The 23,530-nt window shown below is 36.7% G+C and overlaps 1 protein-coding gene across 4 annotated transcripts in view; it reads right to left on the bottom strand.

Moving 5' to 3' along the window:
• STAP1 (signal transducing adaptor family member 1) overlaps positions 1 to 23,521 on the bottom strand; it is a 45,215-nt gene extending 21,694 nt beyond the window's left edge. The window contains exons 1-6 of one of the 4 annotated variants that reach the window (XM_039222039.1): positions 23,173 to 23,521; positions 22,752 to 22,820; positions 16,335 to 16,591; positions 14,244 to 14,760; positions 11,257 to 11,435; positions 4,289 to 4,360 (exon numbers count right to left, since the gene is read on the bottom strand). In XM_039222039.1, the coding sequence (XP_039077970.1) occupies positions 4,289 to 4,360; positions 11,257 to 11,376 (192 nt within the window). In that variant the 5' untranslated portion in view covers positions 11,377 to 11,435; positions 14,244 to 14,760; positions 16,335 to 16,591; positions 22,752 to 22,820; positions 23,173 to 23,521. Of the gene's footprint in view, positions 1 to 4,288; positions 4,361 to 11,256; positions 11,436 to 14,243; positions 14,761 to 16,334; positions 16,592 to 21,799; positions 21,860 to 22,751; positions 22,821 to 23,172 lie in introns of those variants that run through there. The other 3 variants (XM_039222040.1, XM_039222042.1, XM_039222041.1) reach the window with 3 other exon arrangements.
• Between the last annotated feature and the right edge of the window lie 9 nt (positions 23,522 to 23,530).

Genomic DNA, 23,530 nt, shown 5'->3' with positions numbered 1-23,530 from the left:
GGGCCACTATTTGCTGGACTCTGGTCTGGACATAAGAAAATGGAGGATAAAATATTAATAATGCCAATAAAACTTCGAAGTTTCTTGTGTCTGAAACTTTTTCATTGTGAACAGAACAAAAAAATTGACAAAATATTGTTCCATGATTCAGAAACTATCATGTTATTTAGCAAAGAACTTGCCCATGTCATTACCAAAAGAGACAAAGTTGTAACATGCATAATTATTGCTTTGTTTTCCTCTTATCATTAACATAAGCAAAAATGTCAGCCAACATTCACATCAATTGTCATATTTAATGACAATAAATTTATTAGGGAAATAGCAAATTGGAAAACAACTCCATTTGTCAAATTATGATTGAATTGCAATCATAGTAGCCTGTGGCTCCAACTTCAGAAAAATCAATAAAATTATCTATGAGAATCAATCACTTATAGGGAAATTATAATAAAATACAATAGTATATTTTATTTTTTCAACTGTGTACTACACCTTCTTTATATGAGTAATGTTTATAATAAATTTGTATGAATATATTCATACACATGATTTTTCCAAGAATGCTGTTACTCAACATTTATCACATCATTGGTTATGAGGATCCTATTAAGAAATTCCTATCTTGGGGCACCTGGGTGGCTCAGTCGGTTAAGTGGCCTACTTTGGCTCAGGTCATGATCTCGAGTGAGTTTGGTCCCCTCGTCGGGCTCTGTGCTGACAGCTCAGAGCCTGGAGCCTACTTCAGATTCTCTCTCTCTCTCTCTCTCTCTCTCTCTTTCTCTCTCTCTCTCTTTCTCTCTCTCTCTGCCTCACCCCCCCACTCACACTCTGTCTCTCTCTCAAAAATAAATAAACATTTAAAAAATTCCTATCTCAACCCAGTAAAATTATATTTCTTCTGAATAACTGGTATATATGGGTTGTTCTGTATGCAACTGGCCAGACCTGCTTTGTAGTATTGGAAAGATCAGATCTACCTCCAGTAAGTATAGTGGAGTTTTTAATGGTATATTTTTTTTTCTGAATTAGCTTTATTCTTGACTTTTCTTTATTTTCCTCTGTTTTGCACAATAGAACTTGTTTTACTATGTTCTTGCATGTGTCCTTCTTTTATTTTTCTGAATAAAGTAAGGCAGAAAAATAAGTATGTAAATTTTTTTTCCAGAACTATTCCTGTAATGATGAAGTTGTGGGTAAGTTCGGGTTGACCTATTTATTTCCAATGGACAAAGAGCAATTAAAAATTGATGGAAAGGTATAAGGGAAGCAGGGCAGAATTAAAAATTACACACGAGGGGCGCCGGGGTGGTTTAGTTGGTTAAGCGTCCGACTTTTGCTTAGGTCATGATCTCGCGGTTCGTGGATTCGAGCCCCGCGTCGGGCTCTGTGCCAACTGCCAGCCCAGAGCCTGGAGCCTGTTTCAGTCTGTGACTCCCTCTCTCTCTGACCCTCCCCTGCTCATGCTGTCTCTCTCTCTCTCTCTCTCCTAGAAATAAAGAAAACATTTAAAAAAAAATTACACACAAATCTTTTTCTGATGGGTTGTCTAGTTAGATTTAAGCTAAGTGAAGTTTGCTGAGACAAAGGAGGAAGCAACAGAGGAGGAAGTTGCTAAATTAGATAGAGTGCCATAAACGAATCTATTGATTAAAACAAAGAGTTTTTTAATTGCAGTGTTGAAAAGAGCCTTAAAGTACATCTATCTAATCCAGCTGCCATCTGATGCTTCAGTCTCCCTCACAGCATCCCTCCCTGTAGTCATCCTGTCTATGTTGGAATACCTCAAACAGCATGGAACTCATGCTTCTATGCCACTCTGCCTGATAGCACGCTTTTCCTTGTATTAAGGTACAGTCATTCCTCCAGGTAATTTCCAACCAATGGTCCTCGTCCCCTTTCTCTGCAATAACATGAAATGAATTCATTGACTTTTTCACATGACCTCCTGACAGCCTTTCAAATATGTCAAGGCAGCTTTAAGCTGAATTATCTACACTTCCCACCTGTTCTATCTCTGTGCTTTTTCCTGAGACTATCAACCCCAACCCAAATTTCCTAAAGTCTGCACCCTCTTTTAACAAAATGCGTAGACATACAATTCTGCAGTATTTCATTGTAACAGTCTATTCATGGCGTAATGGTTAAGAATGCTGGCTCAGGAGCAAGACCTGGACAGTTCTCCTTTCATTAACTGTCTGATCTTGAACAATTTCTGAATCTCTAAACTTGACTACTCTCATCTATAATTGCTAATTAAAATAGTATACCCACTCAGCAGAGTTGTTATCAGAATTAGATGACATAATGTATGTAAAATGCTTGAATGCTTGTTATATGGCAGCTACTCTATTAAGTCCTTACATTCATTATCTCGTTTAATCGTTTTGATAACGTCACGTGATGGGTGACTCTTTTTATCCTAATTTCAGGGAACACAGTGCTGTGCACAGGAGAGAGACCTGTGGGGACAACATCAAGGGCCCCCTTACCTTGTGACTTCCCATTGGGTTGGACCCTGGTTAACACTGGCAGGAGATCAGAAGCCCAAGGAGAATAAGGTATTTATTATCCTATGCAATTACTTCCTCAGTCAAAGATCTTATTCCTCTCAATGAAGTCATCTTCATACACTTCTGCTCACTGTTTGTTTTTTGTTTTTTTTAATCCTGGGCATGATGGTAGGTAACTGTTCCTAGCCTCAGAGTTCTGTTCTATCCTTTGTAGTTTTCCTATAACCTGTCCACTGTTTTGAATATAGCATCTTCATTAAACTCTCTTCAAAAATGCCCAATCTGAGGGGCTCCTGGCTGGCTTAGTCAGTAGGGCATGAACTCCTGATCTCGGTAGGGGAGTATGTAAATTCAAGCCCACGATGGGTGTAGAGATTACTTAAAAATAAAATCTTTAAAAAAATGCCCAATTTGAGATGTCATCTGTTTCCTACCAATTCCCATCGGATACACTGACAGAGAGGTTAGATGACCCAAGAACCTCTTATGCCCAAGAACCCACAGTTCACAGTGGCAGAGACAGTATAAAAACCCTGAAGACCAGGCTACAGTCACTAAGCTGTACCCACTAGGCTGTACTTGCCTCATGCCATGTAGTAAGAGAGCAATAACTCTTCACTCATCCAATATGTGTACTATATACTAGGTTTAGACCAGGGTCTTTCATAGTTTTACTGATATCAATTGAAAGTTGGAAGGCACAACAGAGGGATTAGTTTTATTAAAATTTATTATGGCATTTGAAAACACCTTATATGAATCTTAATCTATCCAGAACACCGGTGAAAGTCATCATTTTAAGTTTGTTTTTGTTTGATTTTGCATGTTCTCATTTGTTTTCAGTTTTTTATTTAAATTCTCATTAGTTAACACATAGTATAATATTGGTTTCCGGAATAGAATTGAATGATTCATCACCTGCATGTAACACCCAGTGCTCAACACATTTTTTAAAAATGACTTCTGGTTAATTTGCCACTAATAGCACTAAAATACCTGCAGATGAAATATATCACAAAGGCTCTTTTTTCAGTTTTTTTCTTTAGATCTGGACGTGTAATAATGATATTCTAAGAACTATGGGCTACTGATCCATGGTACAAAATGCTTGTATTTAAACAAGCTACAGATCATAAAATCTCCTACAGGCATAGTATTCCATAGGAGGCAAGCATTTGACACTAAAATGCTACATTTTATTTGTGGAAAAAATGAAATACACAGTTTTTTATCTTTGTGGAAAAATTGAAATATAAATCAATTACTTGAAACTAATACTAATAAATACGTCTCAGAATCTATTGTTATTCTCATGCTTAAGCTCTTAGAAGTCAGGGTTATGTTTTCATCTTTCTTGGAAAATTAAATTGTGACATATTTTATGTTATGAAGATTATCTAGATTCTCTCAGATAATAACTGCATGATACAGCAAGATAAAAAACTGGGGAAATTAAGGCTATCCTTTGGCATTATACAAGTTGTAGCCAGTTATCTGGCTGAAATTTTAACTTTTCAACTAAGTTTCTACTATTGGGATCAGAAAGAAAAAAATGCAAAACTAAAGCATGAGTTTATGCCTTCTTCTGAGGTGCCCTGAAAACTTTACCATGGATCTTATATCCAATAGTGCCCAGAGATATCGATGTTCTTATTTGAATTGGTTTTACTAAAATATCTTTACTTTTGAGAGACAGAAAACACCAAATGAATACAACTATGTAATATCTCTATATTGGGAAAAATTGAACCAGTCAAACATGTTTAACTACTTACTGTTGGACTTTTTTTGTCAGAATAAAAAAAAAGTGTAGTTCCTCTCAACTCTGTCCAATAATGTTTATACTCCTGTGAGAAAGAAATTAAAAGCATTATTTCATTGGTATGTATTCAACTATTTTCTTATTAACTCTTTTCTTTGTAACTTCATTAATTGCTGTGTGATATAAGCTTCTTCTTGACCCTGAGATGAGTCACCTAACTTCTGGCTTAATTTTACATATAACTCCTTGTTTGTTTGTTTGTTTGTTTGTTTTGAGAGAGAGAGAGAGCTTAGAGGGGCAGAGAGAGAGGGAGAGAAAGAAAACTCCAAGCAGGCTCTGCACTGTCAACACAGAGCCCAACACAGGATTCAGACTCACAAACCATGAGATTGTGACCTGAGCAGAAACCAAGAGTCGGATGCTTAACTGACTGTGCCACCCAGGCTCCCCTTTACATCTAACTCTTGATTAAATCCTTCACAAATTTATTTTAGCATAAGGTGTGAGATAAGGATGGAATTTGATTTGTGTTTAAATAGATCATTTTTCAAAACTTTCCCCACTGATTTAAGACATTTGACTTTTTATGTAGCTATCAGTGGAAGATTGCACCTGTAAGAGAGGCCATTTAGGGGTCAAGATAGGACAAGCATTAAATAGCTAGATTCCAGGACAATTGAAAGGATTGAGTAAATTGACACACGTAAAGCACTTAGCAGAATACATGGCTTATAGTGTGGGTCCTATAAATAGTGTATGTTTATATAAATAAAGGCAATGTGAATAGTTCATAATCATAAAATAATTGAACATCAAAGCTCACCTTTGAAGTCCAAATTCCATTCATGTGGTAAACATGTCATAATTGCTACATTGACATTATTATGGGTTTTATAAAAATATAACATTTTAGGTTTAAAAAATTTAAATAACCTAGTCTCATTTCACTCAAGTGAAAGTTTATTTAAATAAGGGGAATTTACATTCTGTGAAGACTGACTGCATTACAAAAGAATGACAAAGGAGTTTTGAGAATAAAATCCTTCCAAGTGTAAACACTTACCTTCATACCCAGCTTTTTCCAAAAGTATGTTTTTAAAAATTCCAGTTTCATAGACATGTTGATTATTCCTTTTAATAAACTCAATGTTTATGACATGCTGGATTATCTTGATTTATATTGAGGATTAAAGTAAGAGAATTACATGATTTTTTTCTTATGCTTATAAACGGAAAGACACTTTTATATAACATGGTATTTTGTGTCTCTAACACTAACATACCATTTATCCTTTCTTAGACCAGCAAACTGTTTCTCACCTCTTCAGAATTGAGGTACTTCTTTTCTCAAAAATGGGAACTCTATAATCCATCTTGTTTTTGTCTTGGCTCCCAGGAAGCTCAAGATTAAATTCATTTTGAATTACAACAATCATCTTTTTCATGTTCTTAGTAGAACTATTTTCCCCCTTTTTCTTCATGTTCAACTCAGCCCCTTTCTATTCTCTCTCTGCTGAGCATATCAGGAGAGAATAGGTGTTTTTCTCTGGTCATGCCATGTGGCAAAGGGCCTCCAGGAGGGGTAGGCTTGTGGCTCTTAAACTGAGTCAGTGAGTGACTCAAGGTAGCTCAAGCTTACCTAAATCTGGAGTAAAGCATTGTTTTGGCCATAAATCTAAGCCACACAGCAACAGATAAAAGTACCTAATTGATCTTTGTGGGATTTTTTTGTCTTAATTTTTAATTGTTTTCAAAATTGGGAGACAGAAAAAATCCCAAGAAACGCATATAAAAATGTATAGAGCAGGGAAAATTTTAATGGGGCTTCTTTTTAGCAGGATGAAAATGTTCTAGAACTAGATAGTGGCGATGTTGTACAACTTTCTGAATATATTAAAAGCACTGAATTATAACGATGATGATGATGACGATGCTAACGACTTTGTTGCTCCTGTGTTAGAGTGTACTGCTAGGAGACCAAGGGCAGAGGTAGAAACCAGCCTCCTGCTCTTGCTTTATAGAGTTGCTTAAGATTGAATGGAATAATACTGTGTGCAAAGCACACAGGACCTGGGACATAGCAAGTGGACCATAAATGTTAGCCACTTAAAACAAAACAAAACAAAACAAAAGCATTACCTCATCACTCATATTATTAACAGGTACTTTGTATTTTTCATTATCCATATGGTACTTTTTGAGGATGGTGATTTGCATGTGTGTGTGACAGCGGTGGCATCCAAAAATCTTCAAGATAGATCTCCTTCAATGGGATTATGTATGAGAAGGGGAGGATATTTTGTGAACCAGAATAATGAAATCCATTGCCACTCACATATACTATGAAAGGGTGCCTTCATATTGTCTTCAATAGAGAAATAGAAAACTGCATTGAGAAACTTGGCCTGAGAAGTTGCCAATATATACTGTCTCCATAATCAGGCAGAAGTTCTGTCAAAACTATGAGAGTGTCTAGTCACTCTGTTGAAAAGTACTTGGATTTTCTCAAGTTTGACTTCTGGTTAATAATAAAACAATTCAGTTGGGGGGGGGCTTTTTAAAAAATCATCTATCTTTTTAAGGCTTTCACATACTGTTCTAATGGTAAGCCTCTGCCATTAAGGGATCAAGTCAAAGCTACACTATAATTTGGAACTAGGATGGGGGTGAGGGAGAGTGGGAAGGAGATCAGAATGCAGGCAAATTAGTTGGAGAATGTGATGATGAGGTGTGTGGTTTTACTGTAGTATGGCATCTAAGATCAAGTTCAAACTGGAGATTCTATGATTCTTGGAGGAAAAGAAAGCAAGAGGAAACACTGAAGTCAAAGTGTACCACTCTCTTCATCTTCTTCATTAGTCTTATGAGGATTAACCTGCCCTTTGATAGGAAAACTAAAATCACTGATAGCCAAAGCTTATTGTGTTTCTTATGTAGGTTACATGCAGACATCGATCTGTGCTTCTAAGAAAAATTAGAGGTGGTTCAGTCATGAGAGAATGATATAAGCTGAGTAGAATTAATCAGGGGAAAATAAAGAGTTTTACTGATAAACAAACCATACAGATTCATGGAAAGGATTAAGGAGGGCTAATTAAGTGGTGGGAGAAGCAAGAAGAAAGGCAGTGAGTTGAGAGTAAAGGTAGCCCAGAGGAAAGGTAAGATTACATGGGGCGCCTGGGTGGCTCAGTCGGTTAAGCATCTGACTTCGGCTCAGGTCATGATCTCACGGTTCGTGGGTTCGAGCCCTGCATCTGGCTCTATGCTGACAGCCAGCTCAGAGCCTGTTTCAGATTCTATATCTCCCTCTCTCTTTCTGATCCTCCCCTGCTCATGCTGTCTCTCTCTCTCTCAGAAAAACCAAAAAAAAAAAAAAAAAAAGAAAAAGATTACAGATAGCAGTAGGTCCTGTGAACTCCAACCACAGCCACAAACCTAACAGATCAAGCTTATATTCAGTATGCACAGACCAGTGGGTCACAGTCTAGATTAAATTTCTGATAAGCTCTTATAAATATACCAGTATAATTCTAAATAAATTAGTTGCAATGAGAGGACTAGTCAGAGAAATGTTATTTTGACACTGTTATGATGACCACATTCTTATGTTCAAGTGAATAAGAAGACATATTATACATATTGTTTTTAATTTTAGCATATCACAAATTGAAGAAACTGAAATGTTGCCCAAGCTCTATCTTCTTTTCTTTCATTAAAAAGTTTTTAATGCTTATTTATTTTTGAGAGAGAGAGAGAGACAGAGACAGAACACAAGCAGGGAGGGGGCAGAGAAGGAGACACAGAATCTGAGGCAGGCTCCAGACTCTGGGCTGTTAGCACAGAGCCTGATGCAGGGCTAGAACTCGGGAACCACGAGATCATGACCTGAGCCAAAGCTGGATGCTTAACTGAGCCACCCAGGTGCCCCTCTGTCTTATTTTCAAACAGTTCCAGAAAAATGAAAATTTTCCCCATTTGCAAAAAAACTGTGTTTTCATTGGCATCGTGTTATGGCATTTAATAGCACTTATTATCAAATAAATCTTCCTGATCAATCCAAAACACTTATGCTGTGGTTTAAGTCTTTCCACATTATCTTTTCCATGAAGATTACATATTTTTAATGGGCTCTTGATCTGGGATCCATGGACTTTCTAAAATTGCATTTAAAATGGTATATGTTCAGATCTTTTCCTAGGGGCACAATTCCTTAAATTCCTAAAAGTGCTCCTGACACAAAAATAGCTGGGAAGTGCCTCTAAATGTGTGATCTCCTTACAGATCGGGTTACTCCTCAGTTATATATTCTCTAGCTTAAATGTTCTTAATTCCTTCAACAAAGACCCCACTTAATGTTCTGCAGAGTATCCCAACTTCCTCTAGCCCATTTTCCTTTAAAAATAACCTTCTATATACCCCTGGCTCACCTTCACTTTTAAAGGATCCCTGGTACTTCGCTCCTGCTTGTCTAGAACTCCCACTACTTTCCTTCGATTTTTTACAGATTCTATTTTCACTGGTGCTCTAGCCCTGTGGCTCTCCTTTGAGCCATATTACCAGTTGACCCTCCAACAACATAGGGGGTTAGGGCTCTGACCCTCCTGTGCAGTCAAAAATTCACGTATTACTTTTGACTCCAGAAAAATTGAACTACTAATAGCCCACTGCTGACCAGAAGCCTTGCCAGTAACACAAACAGTCGATTAACACATATTTTGTAAGCTATCTGTATTACATACTGTATCCTTACAATAAAGTAAGCTAGAGCAAGAATGTTATTTGGAAAATCTTTTGGAAAAAAGATACATATACAGCACTGTACTGTATTTATCAAAAAATCAGAGTGTAAGTGGACCCGCACTGTTCAAACCCATGTAGTTTAAGGGTCAACTGTACCTATGGATTCAAAACTGAGTTTAGTATGTTAATAAGAATATAATAAATAATGAAATGAAAAGGAGAATGAGTCTAACCTTTAATGTAAGCCAGGTATTTTATATGTTATCTTTCATCCTTGAAACCACCCTATAAGTAGACATTATTGTCGTCCTCTTCCTCTCTTCTTGACATACAAGTGAAAGGTATGTTGCTATGAATTCGAGTGGAAACACAAGTTAATTTCATCAGAAATATTTGTACTATAGTTTATTCTTTTCATTTCAAAGTATGCTTTCTAGGAAAAGGTAGAGTAACAGTCAGGTAAGAGAGTCATCACTTCTTACCACAGACTAAGCTCTTAAAGTTCGAGTCTTTGTGTTAGATTTATATTCTCTGGAACTCAGTAGGATGCTTGGTGCATCGGGGACACACAATAAATGTTGCTTGAATGAATAAATTAGTTGAGCACCGGTTGTATTCAAGGCACTGTATGTGGCAAGTCATAGTTTTTCCATTTTACAGTTTGAGAAAATTAAATCTCCAGGAGACAGAGTAACCTTCACAAGATCACAAGCAATTTAAGTGGAAAAACCAATAGGTAAAGACATGTTTTGCTGACTCTCTAAAAATCCAATGGAATGCCTTCTTTAAATATTAAAAAAATGATCAGAAACAGTTATAAATACTTTGATAAACATTTAATGAATAACCAAATTTAAATTACAAATTAGAAATTTCTTTTTCCCAACTCCTCTTTCCTGGAAAAGTAATCATGTGGCTAACCTGTAGCGACAAGATAGAATTCTCTTTAAAAGCATATGGGGGGGGGGGCGCCTGGGTAGCTCAGGCAGTTAAGTGGTCGACTCTTGAGTTTAGCTCAGGTCACGAGCTCACAGTTGGTGGAATAGAGCCCACATTGGGCTCTGAGAGTGTGGAGTGTCCTTGGAATTCTCTCTCTTTCTCTCTCTTTGTTCCTCCCTCGCACATGCTCTTGCGGGCTCTCTCTCAAAAATAAACTTAAAAAAGCAAAACTGAAAAAATGAAAAAAATAAAAGCATGTAGGAAGAACCAAAAAATATTCTAACATAACTGACAAATTTACTACTACATGTTTAACACCTGAAACAGAATATAAACTACCACATCTTTACAAAAACCTTGAATGTGCTATTGTAGATATTTTCACAATTTTCTGTTAATAAGTCTTGAGAAAATATATCTTATTATCATTATTAAACATTTTTATGACATTTCTTGAAACACTTAAATTTTTCATACTTTGTTAGTTTTAAAATTTCATAAAATTTGACCTAACTCAATGATTTCTTTTTTCATTAGTAACTGGCACTTTCATGTTTATTTCTCTCATTAACTTCAAATTATCCATAACTGGTATTTTAAAAGCACTGATTTTAACTTACTTAATTTTAAGTTTTCATTTTTACATTTTAAAAATATGAACTGCTTATGAATTTTGTTAGAATGAATGTATTTATATAGCTTAGTGTACATATTACATACACTGCAACTTATGTATTGTAGTTTTAAGTCACTATCTTAATGTTTTTAGAATATACAACTATATTTAATGTTAAACAGTATCAATTTGGCATTTTCATAATTTTTTTACAAAAGTTTACCACTAAAAAGAATTTTACAATTATTTGTAAACTTCAAACAACTGAGAGTAAGAGCAAAAGGTTTAATTTCAATCATAATATTTTGTATTAAGTGGTACAAGTCATTGTGGAAGCATATTAGTAAATAGAAAAAAATCATAAACATTTTATCTTCTAAGCTGGTATCTTCTGTGACGTTTAAATAAATTCTTTGGAAATGTAGCTTACTGAATTTTTATTTACATTAGTGACTTAACATTAGAATGTTATGTTATTATATATAATACATACATGTATACATGAATGTGTTTCAGCCACACATTGTCTTTATATTTATGCAAAATTGGCATCATATTTCTGAGCTCGGGGAAGAGGGTTTAATCACAACAGAAACAGGGCAGTACTTTCTACATCATATCACCATTAAGTAAATTTTATATTAAGGAAAAGCTTCTAGTTGCAATGTTATCATTTATGAACTTACCTGGTGTTCTGACCGCTTGACTAACAAAAAACCTTCAAAGTACAAAGGTAGAGCGGTAATCTTTAACCTTTCCTGGAAGATCCTGCGAGGAGCTGGTTTCGGGGGCTTCTTATCCATCATACCCTCTTGGTGTATGGTTTGATTTCAACTATATCCAGTCTCAAACAAAATGAGATCTCCTTTGTGTGAGAGGAAAAAGCAACTGTTCAAAGAGGAAGTCCCAACTCGATATTTAACCACCAACAGTACACACACACACACACACACACGCATATGCGCACACACACACACACACACGCACACATTTTTTTCCTTTACTTTTTGTGAGGTGAGAAAGAACAGGTGTAGACCAACTTTGAAAGGGCAATCTCTGTAACTTTAGAATTACTTAGAATTACAGTAGCAAAATAAACAGAAGATTAATATCACCAGGGGATGAAAAGAACTCATGTGGAGGTTATGGACTTCAGAAGAGTCATCAGGGTCACATTTGTTTTCTTCCACCTTTTTTTGTTTATTGCTCTTCATTTTTATCCCCATAAGACATGGCTTGAATTAACTCAGCTCCATTAAAAATTATTTTGTAGGATAATTTTATTAGTACTATTTCTGTTATAAATCTTTTAAGACTGAACTTTGTTTACATTTTTTTAAAGAGTGGAGTTCCCTATCCCATGCCTATTTTGATGGTCCACTAAATATAAACCACATGGGAACATGGGATTTTTTACTTTTTTGTCAATAAGAATTTTGAGTTCAAGGGTTACCAGTTGGCAAAATATATCTGGCAAGAAAGCTGTAATATTTTAAACTTTTATTTGGTTCTTTTATGCTTTCTGAGCTGTGGATCACTGATGCTATGATGCATAGATGGGGTCTCTATGGTTACCTAGTAAGATTTAGAAAGCTACACTGGGCCCAAATGCATCCAGTAGTTGCATGTGGGAAACGTCCTTTAGAGACTGGATTTGGCCCAGCACCATGCAAGGAATGATGGGGAAAAGACTGGAAGGAATTATGGTACATTTTGCAGGGATCCTGAGAAGTTTCACCATTTCTTATTTCATCCTCTGTATTTCAGAATTACTATAGATTTAGTATAGCCCAGGCCTGAGCACTCTCCCCAGTTATATCAGCCAATTCTTAGAAATCAAAATAAAGTAGGAAACTCCAGTCTGATTCTCCTTTCCTAAAGGAGACTTCACATGGTTTTTGCCACCAGTATGGGTTCCATTGGATCTGCAGCTGTAGATATGTGCAGCCAAATTGTCTACAAAGTGAGGTATAGCAATATAGACTAATTATCAGTAAAACAGAGGAAAGTGTTTAATGAATCATCCAAAATATAAACAGTTTGAAAAAATTGGGAGTTGGAGATTCAAAATTAGTCCCTTGTTTATATACATCTTTTTAAGTTTATTTTTTTATTTTGAGAGAGAGAGAGAGGATGAACGGGAAAGGAGTAGAGAGAGAGGGAGAGAGAGAATCCCAAGCAGGTTCTGTGCTATAAGAGCAGAGCACCAAGTGGGACTCGATCTCACAAACCGTGAGATCATGAGCTGAGCCAAAGTCAAGAGTCAGACGCTTAACCGACTGAGCTGCCCGGGTGCCCTTCCTCTGCATTTATAATAAGTCAAGACCTCCTTCCTATTATTACTCAAAACTTCCAATGATAAAATACAAGTCCTGCTTTTTTTTTTTTTTGAGATAAAACCATACTGCTTTTTAGTTTCAATATAATAGTAAAATGAATTGAATGACAAAGGAAAAACTTCTGATTTGATAAATGATCTAATCCATCTTCTTGGCAGATGGTAGCTGGTGTAACATGGGGAGGAAATGAAAGGAGAGATGAGAACAGAGAATGAAAATAAGGGGAGGGAAATAGGATGCTGTAAACCAGCAGTGGTTGGAATATGAGAAAAATAGTCACTGGCATTGTCCCTAGAAAGTTTCATGGGAGAAAAGAATGCTACTAGAAAAATGTAAACATAGGAGTATTTCTGAGAAATAATCATCTAGTTAATTATGTCTTTCTTACCTACCTTATGAAAAAAATAAGCGAAATTAGAGAAAAAACAGTTTATCAGCCTCTGGAAGTTGCTTTGGTTTGCTGATTTGCAAGTCACATTGTTAATATACCAATGTTCAAATTAGATTTCCCTAAAAAAAAAACAACTATGAGATGCAAAAATCCTGAAATGTTATTAGATCTGTATACAGTTTCCAACCGCATCATTACAATGGAAATCCTCTGATAGATATCTCAAATTTTAGGTGGTGAATAATGAATTTGTAGGTAAGAAATCATAGTAGAAAAGTGTTTGGGTATAGACAGAATATCCAATTTTGCTACTAACCAGCTCTGAGCCTTGAGCAAACCGTCGAACTTATCTAGGATCACAACTTCCTCCCTGGTCTCAAGAGCTTGATAGGTTTCTCAGTAGCCTCCTACTTTTCACACTTTTTCTTCTCTGATTCATTTAAAATGCAGTCCATTCAAGTCACTCCCCTGCTTAAAACACTTTGATAGATTCCCATTGCTTTTGAGCACGCTTTTATTTTTTTCAGTCAACCTAAATATTGAGCAGCAATAATGTGCTCAAGCATAGAATACCAGATCCTTCATAATAGAGCTCCTATAAATTGAACCTCCTTAAAAGAATACTCTCTCCTCTAGTAACTTTGGTTAATCCCAATAGGCTCAATAGCTTATGGTCTTTCACATCTCCTCATACCTTTCTTTTTTTTTTTTTGGAATTTTTTTTTAATGTTTTATTTATTTCTAGGAGAGAGAGAGAGACAGCATGAGCAGGGGGGTGGTCAGAGAGAGAGAGGGAGTCACAGACTGAAACAGGCTCCAGGTTCTGAGCTGGCAGTCAGCACAGAGCCCGACGCGGGGCTCGAACCCACGAACTGCGAGATCATGACCTAAGCGAAAGTCAGACGCTCAACCGACTAAGCCACCCAGGCGCCCCTCCTCATACCTTTCAAACCACTATATATCTTGTTTGGGTGCCCTTCATTCTTCTTAAAATGATAAGTTCCTGCTCACCCTTCAAGACCTCAGTTGAATATATGCTTGTCTGTGAAGATTTCCTGATTTCCTGAAGCCTTCTCCATCTCCAAGGAGAAAGTTTATTGCTTTCATCCTGCAATCCACAGCATCTTACAGATTTTTTATTACAGTATTTGTTCTACTGTATTTTAGTCGTTGGTATACATTCTGTATCAACAGGAAACTAAATTTTTCAAATACAGGGATTGTGTTGAGGTTGATAGGAAGTAGATTACAGTAACCATTGATTAAATGACTAGCTTCCAGCTGGAAAATACAGTTCTAATTTGGGAGCTCCTAGCCTCCGCTGTGACGGAAGCTTCTTTTTTTCTGATATGTGTGACCATTGGTTGACATAGGGTTCTTTTGTTGCCGTGTAGATAAATCACGTTACTGTCAAACTGCGGGACATTCACTAAGTATAATTAACATAGCCATCATCAGCTCTGTGAACAGAAGTTTGTTATACATTAGACACATGGCTAAAAATTCAACAACTCTGAAAGAAGTAAAAGATTAACTCATATAAAACCAAAATCCCAGTGCTCTTTTCAGTCATCCATATTATAATGCAATTCAAATGAATATACATTTTTATAACAATTAAGATTCTCTAAAGTACTTTACTATCCACTTATTAGAAATGATTCGATCAATGCCGAGAACAAACTGAGGGCAGATGGGGTGGGAGGAGTGGAAGGGGGGTGATGGGCATGGAGGAGGGCACTTGTGGGGATGAGCACTGGGTGTTATATGGAAACCAACTTGACAACAGACTATTTAAAAAAAAATGATTTAATCAATCACTCTGTATTGGAGCCTCCAGCCTTTCTCCTGTACTTCCCAATTTCTGATCTTCATTTCACTTAATGTTTATTGATGGTTTATTGCCATTTCCATCACAATTAATTGTAGTGAATTTTGAAGATGTTTGAATACATTTATATTAACAATCCATAACTGAAGAATACAGCTTTAATTTCAATGACTATGTGGATTAATTTGGGGCATGGTGAGTCACAGTTATTAAAAAAAAATTTCTACTAGGTGTTCTAGGGCAGAAAAAAAAAGGCAAGCTATCACTGTCGTAGAAGGGATATTAGTAGCTCTGTCAGAGTGGTTTAATTTGCTGACACAATTTTTAGTATAAAGAGTTGCATCTAGGATGAGTTTTTCTGGTTATATGTTCTCACTATTTTTGTAGTGTAGGGTATTCTTTATATTACTGAGAAATGTTTCTTGGATGCCACATAGATACAGGACACATACTGGTTTCTAAGTGAGACAAATCATTGCATAATAGCAGCTTTAATAGAAACTGAAAATTCCAGATAGGGTGATAGTTTGCAAGGTAGAGCATAATGGATTTAGTTTTAACTACGTCAAGCTCAATGTAAAGAAAGGTTAGGTCTACATTTTTTCTTCCTCTCTGCTTCATTTAAAATCCACTAGCGCTGCTTTGTGGGATAAGGTAAGTTAGTGCTCAGTATCCATTCCAGCCCCTTCCAGTGTGCCATTATTATTATTATTATTATTATTTACTGTTTATTTTTGAGAGAAAAAGACAGTGAGTGCAAGTGCGTGTGAGTGGGGGAGGGGCAGAGAGAGAAAGGGAGACAGAATCTGAAGCAGAAAAGAATCTGAATCTGTCAGGGCAAAGCCCACCATGGGGCTCAGGCCCATGAACTGGGGGACTGTGAGATCATGGCCTGAACCGAGTTGGATGCTCAACCTACTGAGCCACCCAGGCACCTCAGTATGCCATTCTTTACTGCAGAGGCTGAAAAGCTGAAAACTACACATCCAGACTTATTTTTGGAGCTGCAGTTAGGTAGAAAGGTAGAATAGAGACAGAATTTATTCTTGATTTGCCCTTTTGTTTTGTTTTCCCCCTAGGGTGAAGCATGGTCTGTAGGCATCTAACTTTTCTGTGGCAATATATCAGTCAGAAGTCTCAGTAGTTGATCACTAGTTTCATGGGTGGTGAGAGTCAAAGCATGGAACATCAAATTTCTGGTACCTGTCATGGCGAGTATGATATGTTTCCGGAGCCAACAGCTACAAGGAGGCTTCCTGTTCATGGAGACTTATTTGTTGTGGCTTCTTACACACGGCACTTTCGTAACTGAAGTGACTTCCTGATTGTGCAGTGCCAGTATGGTTCTGGAGACTCCAGCATCACCATTAGCTTCTCAGTTTTTCAGTTTGTTTCCTGACTGTATATGCAGCAGCTGTCTCTTGGTGTTCAGTTCTGCAGTGTGTCTTTAGGAATCATTCCTGAAAGCCCCAAATATGTTATTTCTCCATCCATCCCAATAATTCAGTAAACCAATAAATGCCTATTGGTAGATCCCATTTTTTTTGCCCAAATTAGCTATTATGAAGTCTATTCTATAGAACTAAAGCCTGATCAATATATAGTTCTGTACTATCTACAGGAAGAAGTGAAAATTTATGCTAACACTGAAGGTGTTCAGTAATCTAATTCATTTTGCAAACATGACCACTCTATAGTATCTGACAGATTTTCTGTGTCAACAGCACGTCATTTCCTTTTCTAAAAAACTTTATTTATTATTATTTTTAAAAAGTTTTTAATGTTTATTTATTTTTGAGAGAGATTGACAGAGTGTGAGCAGAGGAGGGTCAGAGAGAGAGGGAGACACAGAATCCTAGGCAGGCTCTGGGCTCTGAGCTGTCAGCACAGAGCCCTATGCGGGGCTCGAACCCACGAACCATGAGATCATGACCTGAGCCAAAGTTGGATGCTCAACCAACTTAGCCACCCAGGCGTCCCTATTTATTTATAAACTAATAAGGTGTTTTTTTGTTTTTTTTTTTGAGAGAGAAAAAACACATGTGGGAGAGGGGCTGAGAAAGAGGGAAAGAGAATCCCAGTGCTGCCCACTCAGCTCAGAACCAGACACAGGACTCAAACACGAACTGTGAGATCATGACCTTTCTGCCTTATGTCTTTGCTTGCAGTTTATTTTCCTACTTCCTTTACCCTTTAAATTTCTTACTGTTAGATATGGCCTACAAGCTAATGTTTGGGCACTTTATGATTTTCTACAGGCACTTGAATTTACAAACATCTCATATATCATCGTTTATAAATACTTAAAATAATTTCTTAATTTTTCCTAATAAATGGAAAACTTATATAAGTTTTAGAAAAAAACAAGTCTTAAGGTATAAATTAAAAAAATGAAAATCACATGCCCTTCCACCATCCACCATTAGCACTGTTTGGATGGGTACTATCATCTTTCTAGCACTTTATCTTTATTTGTGTATATTTATATAATCAGGTAAGTACATGAGATTTGATAAACTACATTTTTTCATATAATATATCTGGAGCACATATCCATGTCAATAAATACTAACGTTCAATTTTTTTAAATATTTTTATTTATTTCTAGGAGAGAGAGACAGAGAGAGACAGCGTGAGCAGGGGAGGGTCAGAGAGAGAGGGAGACACAAACTCCGAAATAGGCTCCAGGCTCCGAGCTGGCAGTCAGCACAGAGCCCGACGCGGGGCTCGAACCCACGAACCGTGAGATCATGCCCTAAGCGAAAGTCGGACGCTTAACCGACTAAGCCACCCAGGCGCCCCCTAACGTTCAATATTTAAATTTTTGTCTAGTACCACCAAAGTAATTTAAGTCTTTGAAAAGTTATATATCTGCAGCACATATCCATGTCAATAAATACTAACATTCATTATTTAAATTTTTGCCTAGTACCACTAAGGTAATTTAAGTCTTTGCAAGGTTAAACATATAATGCAGAAAGTATTAAGCTTTTGATAATCTAATCGTACTTTTTGAAAGTTTCTTTTTTTTTTTTTTAATGTTTGTTTTATTTCTGAGAGAAAGAGCACGCAAGAGAGGGCAGAGAGAGAGGAAGATATAGAAGATCTGAAGCAGACTCTGTGCTGAGAGCTGGAGAGCCCAATGTGGCGCTTCAACTCATGAGCCATGAGATCATGACCTGAGCCAAAGTCAGATGCTTAATGGAGTGAGTCACCCAAGAGCATATTTCTTTCTTTAAAAAAATTTTTTTTTAATGTTTATTTTTGAGAGAGAGAAAGAGAGAGAGAGAGAGAGGCAGAGCATGAACAGTGGAGGGACAGAGAAGAGAGAGAGACACAGAATCTGAAGCAGGTTCCAATCTGAGCTGTCAGCATAGCTGGACGTGGGGCTCTAACTCACAAACTGCGAGTTCATGACGTGAGCCAAAGTTGGATGCTTAACTGACTGAGCCAGCCAGGCGACCCTAAATGTGTTTTAAATGACAAAAGATAATTTTTCAGAATTATGCTAACTAGAAGGAAACTACAGCCCACAAAATGGAGAGCCAGAGAATATTTATTAAAAAAATTTTTATAAGGAAATTCTACCAGCAGTATGGGGTTCAAACTCAGAACTCAGATCAAGAGTCACAGTCTCGGGGTGCCTGGGGGGCTCAGTTGGTTAAACATCTGACTTTGGCTCAGATAATGATCTCACAGTTTGTGGGTTCAAGCCCTGCATCGGGATCAGAGCTGACGGCTCAGAGCCTGCTTCAGATTCTGTGTCCCTCTCTCTCTGCCCCTGCCCTGCTCATGCTCTGTCTCTCTGTATCAAAAATAAATAAACATTAAAAAAAAAAAGGTCACACTCTCTACCTACTGAGCCTGCTGCCCCTGTTAAGTTCTTGTGAAGAAAAACAATGTCTATATAACAGAGTTCAACTGCAACTAAGAATCAAACACTTGGCACAGAGGTAACTGTAAAGATTTTCACACAGCACTCTATAATTAAGAACTCATGGGGACTTTAAACTCATTGTATAGAATTGTTTTTGTGAACGTTGCTGCCACCTACCTGCATATTTCAAGCACACTTTATTAATTTGGCAATTAGAGTCTTAGTATAGCCTTTCTACTTAGTGGAGAAAAGGCTAGTTAAAGTGAATGTACTTAACACATGAAACAACATTTGACAGTAAAGAATTTTAAAAATTGAAATGTTATATTAATAAACAAACTCCCGAATTATACAAATAAGTTTATTTCACTTTAGCAAATTAAGTTATAATTGAAATATTTACAATTTTTACAAAGTGATTTTTGGAGTGTAATTGTTTTCTGACAAAACTCTCTTATAGTAATCTGCTAATATTTTCCCTTTTAACTTTTGCATAATAATACTTTTTTTGCAAAAATTTTGAGAACTGCAGCAATTTTATTAATGCCATTTTGCCCTATCATTTTAGTTTGAAAAGTTTAAAACATACAGAGAAGCTGAAAGAGCAGTATTTTTATCTTTTAAAGTTTATTTATTTATTTATTTTGTGAAAGAGAGAGAGACAGTGTGAGCTGGGGAGGGGCAGAGAGAGAATCCCAAGCAGGCTCCCTGCTGTCAGCATAGAGCCTGATGCTAGGCTCAAACTCACCATAATATCATGACCTGAGCCAAAATTGGACACTTAATAGACTGAGCCACCCAGGCATCCCTGAAAGAGCAGTGTTAATAAACACCTACAGGGTCACCTGGGTGGCTTGGTCAGTTAAGTGTCCAACCTTGGCTCAGGCCATGATCTCATGGTTTATGGCTTCAAGCCCCGCATCTGGCTCTGTGCTGACAGCTAGCTCAGAGCCTGGAGCCTGTTTCAGATTCTGTATCTCCCTCTCTCTGACCCTTCCCTGCTCACACTGTCTCTCTCTCAGAAATAAATTAAACATTAAAAATATTTAAAAAATAAACACCTATACATCTACCATGTACTTTCAATAATTGTTGGCATTTTGCTGGATTTGCTTTTTTTATTTAAAAAAAAATTTTAATGTTTATTTATTTTTGAGAGAGAGAGTGAGAGAGAGAATGAGTGGGGGAGCAACAGAGAGAGAGAAGGAAACACAGAATCCGAAGCAGGCTCCAGGCTCTGAGCTGTCAGCACAGAGCCCGACGTGGGGCTTGAACCCACAAACTGTGAGATAATGACCCGAGCTGAAGCTGGCCGCTTAACCAACTGAGCCACCCAGGTACCCCTAGATTTGCTTTAACTATACCTTTTTTTTTTTTTTAAACTGAACCATTTCAAAGTACTTACAAACATCACATTTTGCCCCTTAATAATTCATATGTATATCTTTATCCTAAAAGAATAAGGACACTCCCTTACATCAACACAGTAGCATTATCATATCTAAGAAAATTTTGCATTTTCCTGTCATTTAATAATTACTATTTTAGTTTTCCTCTGTTTAATGCTCTATATGGCTTCGTTTTGAATCACACTCTAACCGTAAATTGCACATTTCACTTGGTTGATCTATCTATTGGTCTGACCCCCTGTGCCTCACAGATCAGAAGTGCCAGAGGTGGAGTGCCTGGGTGACTCAGTCGTTAAGCATTAGACTTAGGCCATGATCGCATAGTTCATGGGTTCGAGCCCGGCATCAGGCTCTGCTTTGAGTGTGGAGCCAGCTTTGGATCCTCTGTCCTCCCCTGCTCGCTTGCTCTCTCTCAAAAATAAATGAACATTAAAAAAAGAAGAAGAAGAAGAAGAAAAAAGTGCCAAAGGTGACCTCAGCTTCACTATAATGTTAAAATCCCTTCTGAATATTCATCCCAAGTCCTAATAAAAGGAGCCTGCTTTCCCTTGTTGGAGAGACACTGTTTTGGAAATTATTCCCCATGATCTCCTTTTTTGTATAAATAAAGTTGACCTTGTGAGGTCATTCCACCTGGTGTAGTCTATCTATAAGTCACTAAGGAGTGGGCCCACTTTCATTTGGTAACACTCTCTAACATTAATTTTTCAGGTACAGTTCATCGAGGTATAATATACAGCAAAAGCCATCCTTTCTTCAAAAGCACAGTTCTGAGAGTTTTGACAAAAACATAGAGTATCATAATGAAGACACAGACTGTTTCCACCATCATAGAACGTTCCCTCCTTGGCCTTTGTTGTCAGTGTCTTGTACACCCAACTTCATCTCCTGGCAACTATTGGTCTCATTTCTATTTTTATAGTTTCATGAATTTACATATATGGAAACATACAGCAGGTTGCCTTTGATGTCTGGCTTCTCTTACTTAGCTTTTGAGATTCATTTAAGTTGTCTCATGTTTCAGTTGTTTGTTTTTATTGCTGAGGAATATCCTGCCATATGAATGAACTACAATTTGTTTACTTATAAGTTGATGGGCATATTACCAGTTTGAGTTTATTATAAATAAGTCAAATTTTAAGTTTTAATAGCAATTGTGTTACAATTTCTAGAACAAGTTCATTTTTATAGTGCAAAATTTTTAAGGCTTAAAATATTCTTCAAAATAGTTTTAATCAATTTTAAATAATCTGCATAAAATTCTAAGCAACTAAAAGTTTCTACTACCCTCTCAAATTCACTTTCTGGAAACTTTATTTCCCATATACACATCTAACACACAGAATTCCATAGACTGATAGACACACACACACACTCCTCACCTAGATAAGTAGTTGTGTTGGAAAACTTCAAGATTTATTCAGTTGCTGTAGAAGTTCATAAAGTGAGATCTGGATGTATTTGGGGGGGCGGGGGCAGGGGGCCTATAATGACAAATCTAGATTTTATAAACATTAGTCCATCATCTAGCAATCCTATTTTAGGATGCTAAAATCATTGTGGGGCTATTAAATAGGAAGACAGATGCAGAGGGAACTGAAAAGTTTGTTTGGGGATGGTGGAATCTCCATAACTTTTGGTTTCAATAAAGTGTTGCTCCATTTTTCTGTAGTTATTACCAACACCCTTTGTGCCCCACATTCCATACCAGGCATGTCACTGCATTTCAAGTTTCTCAAAATACCTCTGAGAGTTACTGTTTCCAGTGGAAACAGGGTATATCATTTTACATGTGGAAATTCACAGTGGTGATTGTGTTTGCTCAAATTTCTTACCGAGAAGTAAAAAGAGTGTAGTGATTAAGTGCTCAGTTCTGGAATCAGAATACCAGGGTTCACCTCCAGTTCTGCCATTTAACGGTAGTGTGATTATGGGGTGGTAGTGTGATTATGGGGCAGTTACTTAAACACTGTCCCAGTTCTGTTGTCTGTAAGATGGGAATATTAGTTGCCTTCTTTTAACAGGAATCTTTTAAGAATTAAATAAGTTAGTGCATGGAGAGCATTTTGGAAAAAACAGCATATTGTGTGCACTGAATACATGATAGTTTTTTTTTTTATTATGATGTATTCCAAATATGACAACATCAAATTATATAACGTAGTCTGATGGGTAAAACTTTTTAATAAAACCAAGCATTATTTATTGAATTCTTACCATGTTACAGGCATGTCACCTAGATATTAAAATTGAATTAATCCAATATCTCAGCAACTTTAATATTATTCCCATTTTACAATGTTAACAGAGTAACAGATAGTTTAATCAACTTACTCATTATGGCAGAGTTATTGGGAGTAGAATGGTACCCAGTCTGATTGTAGAACATATAGTCCCTCTTCCCTACCAAAAAAAACCCCAAATCTTAGAAGGTGATAACGTTTGTTAAATCATTACGTTTAAAAGGTTTATGAGTTCAACTCTTGATTAATGAATTTATTCAATAAGTAATGTATTTTCTGATTAAAATTCCTGGGCAAATTTTTATTAAATCACAAAAAATAGAACACAAGTTTCATAGCATCATAAAATGGTCAAGTCTTCAGATCATCTATAAGCTCTCCCATTACATAACTATATAAATAAGGAAACACCCTCAATAGTGGCACAATTTGTCCCAGAGGATACAGTATATTTCAAGACTATGGATTTAGGACTCCTTTCAGGACATTATACTTAAATGACATATATTTACCTTAGTCATTTTGTTGGCAATGCTTCATGAAAGTATTACCCACATATTTGAAAGAAGAATACATCGTTATCATCATCAACATTATTATTACTTTCAGAGGTGGTGCATAGATGGGCTCCGTGTGGAGGACGAGCCTGCACAATGAACTATTTCTTTTCAAACGAATTCTGCAATTTTTACTTCTTATACTTCCAACTATTATTTTTTACTCCGTAATAGAACCGCTGACAATTTTTACACCCGGCTGAATAGTAAATAAAAGCTGTTCTCGAGACGGTGCCTGCTGAGGGCAGCTTTACGTAAACCTCCAGCTTGAAGTCCGATTGCTTGGGCAGCAAAAGAGGAGAAAACAGAGAAG

This window comes from Hyaena hyaena, unplaced genomic scaffold (genome assembly GCF_003009895.1).
Source record: "Hyaena hyaena isolate Hyena2069 unplaced genomic scaffold, ASM300989v1 scaffold_1052, whole genome shotgun sequence".
NCBI lineage: Eukaryota > Metazoa > Chordata > Mammalia > Carnivora > Hyaenidae > Hyaena > Hyaena hyaena.
This window is presented reverse-complemented; position numbering and strand designations above follow the sequence as displayed.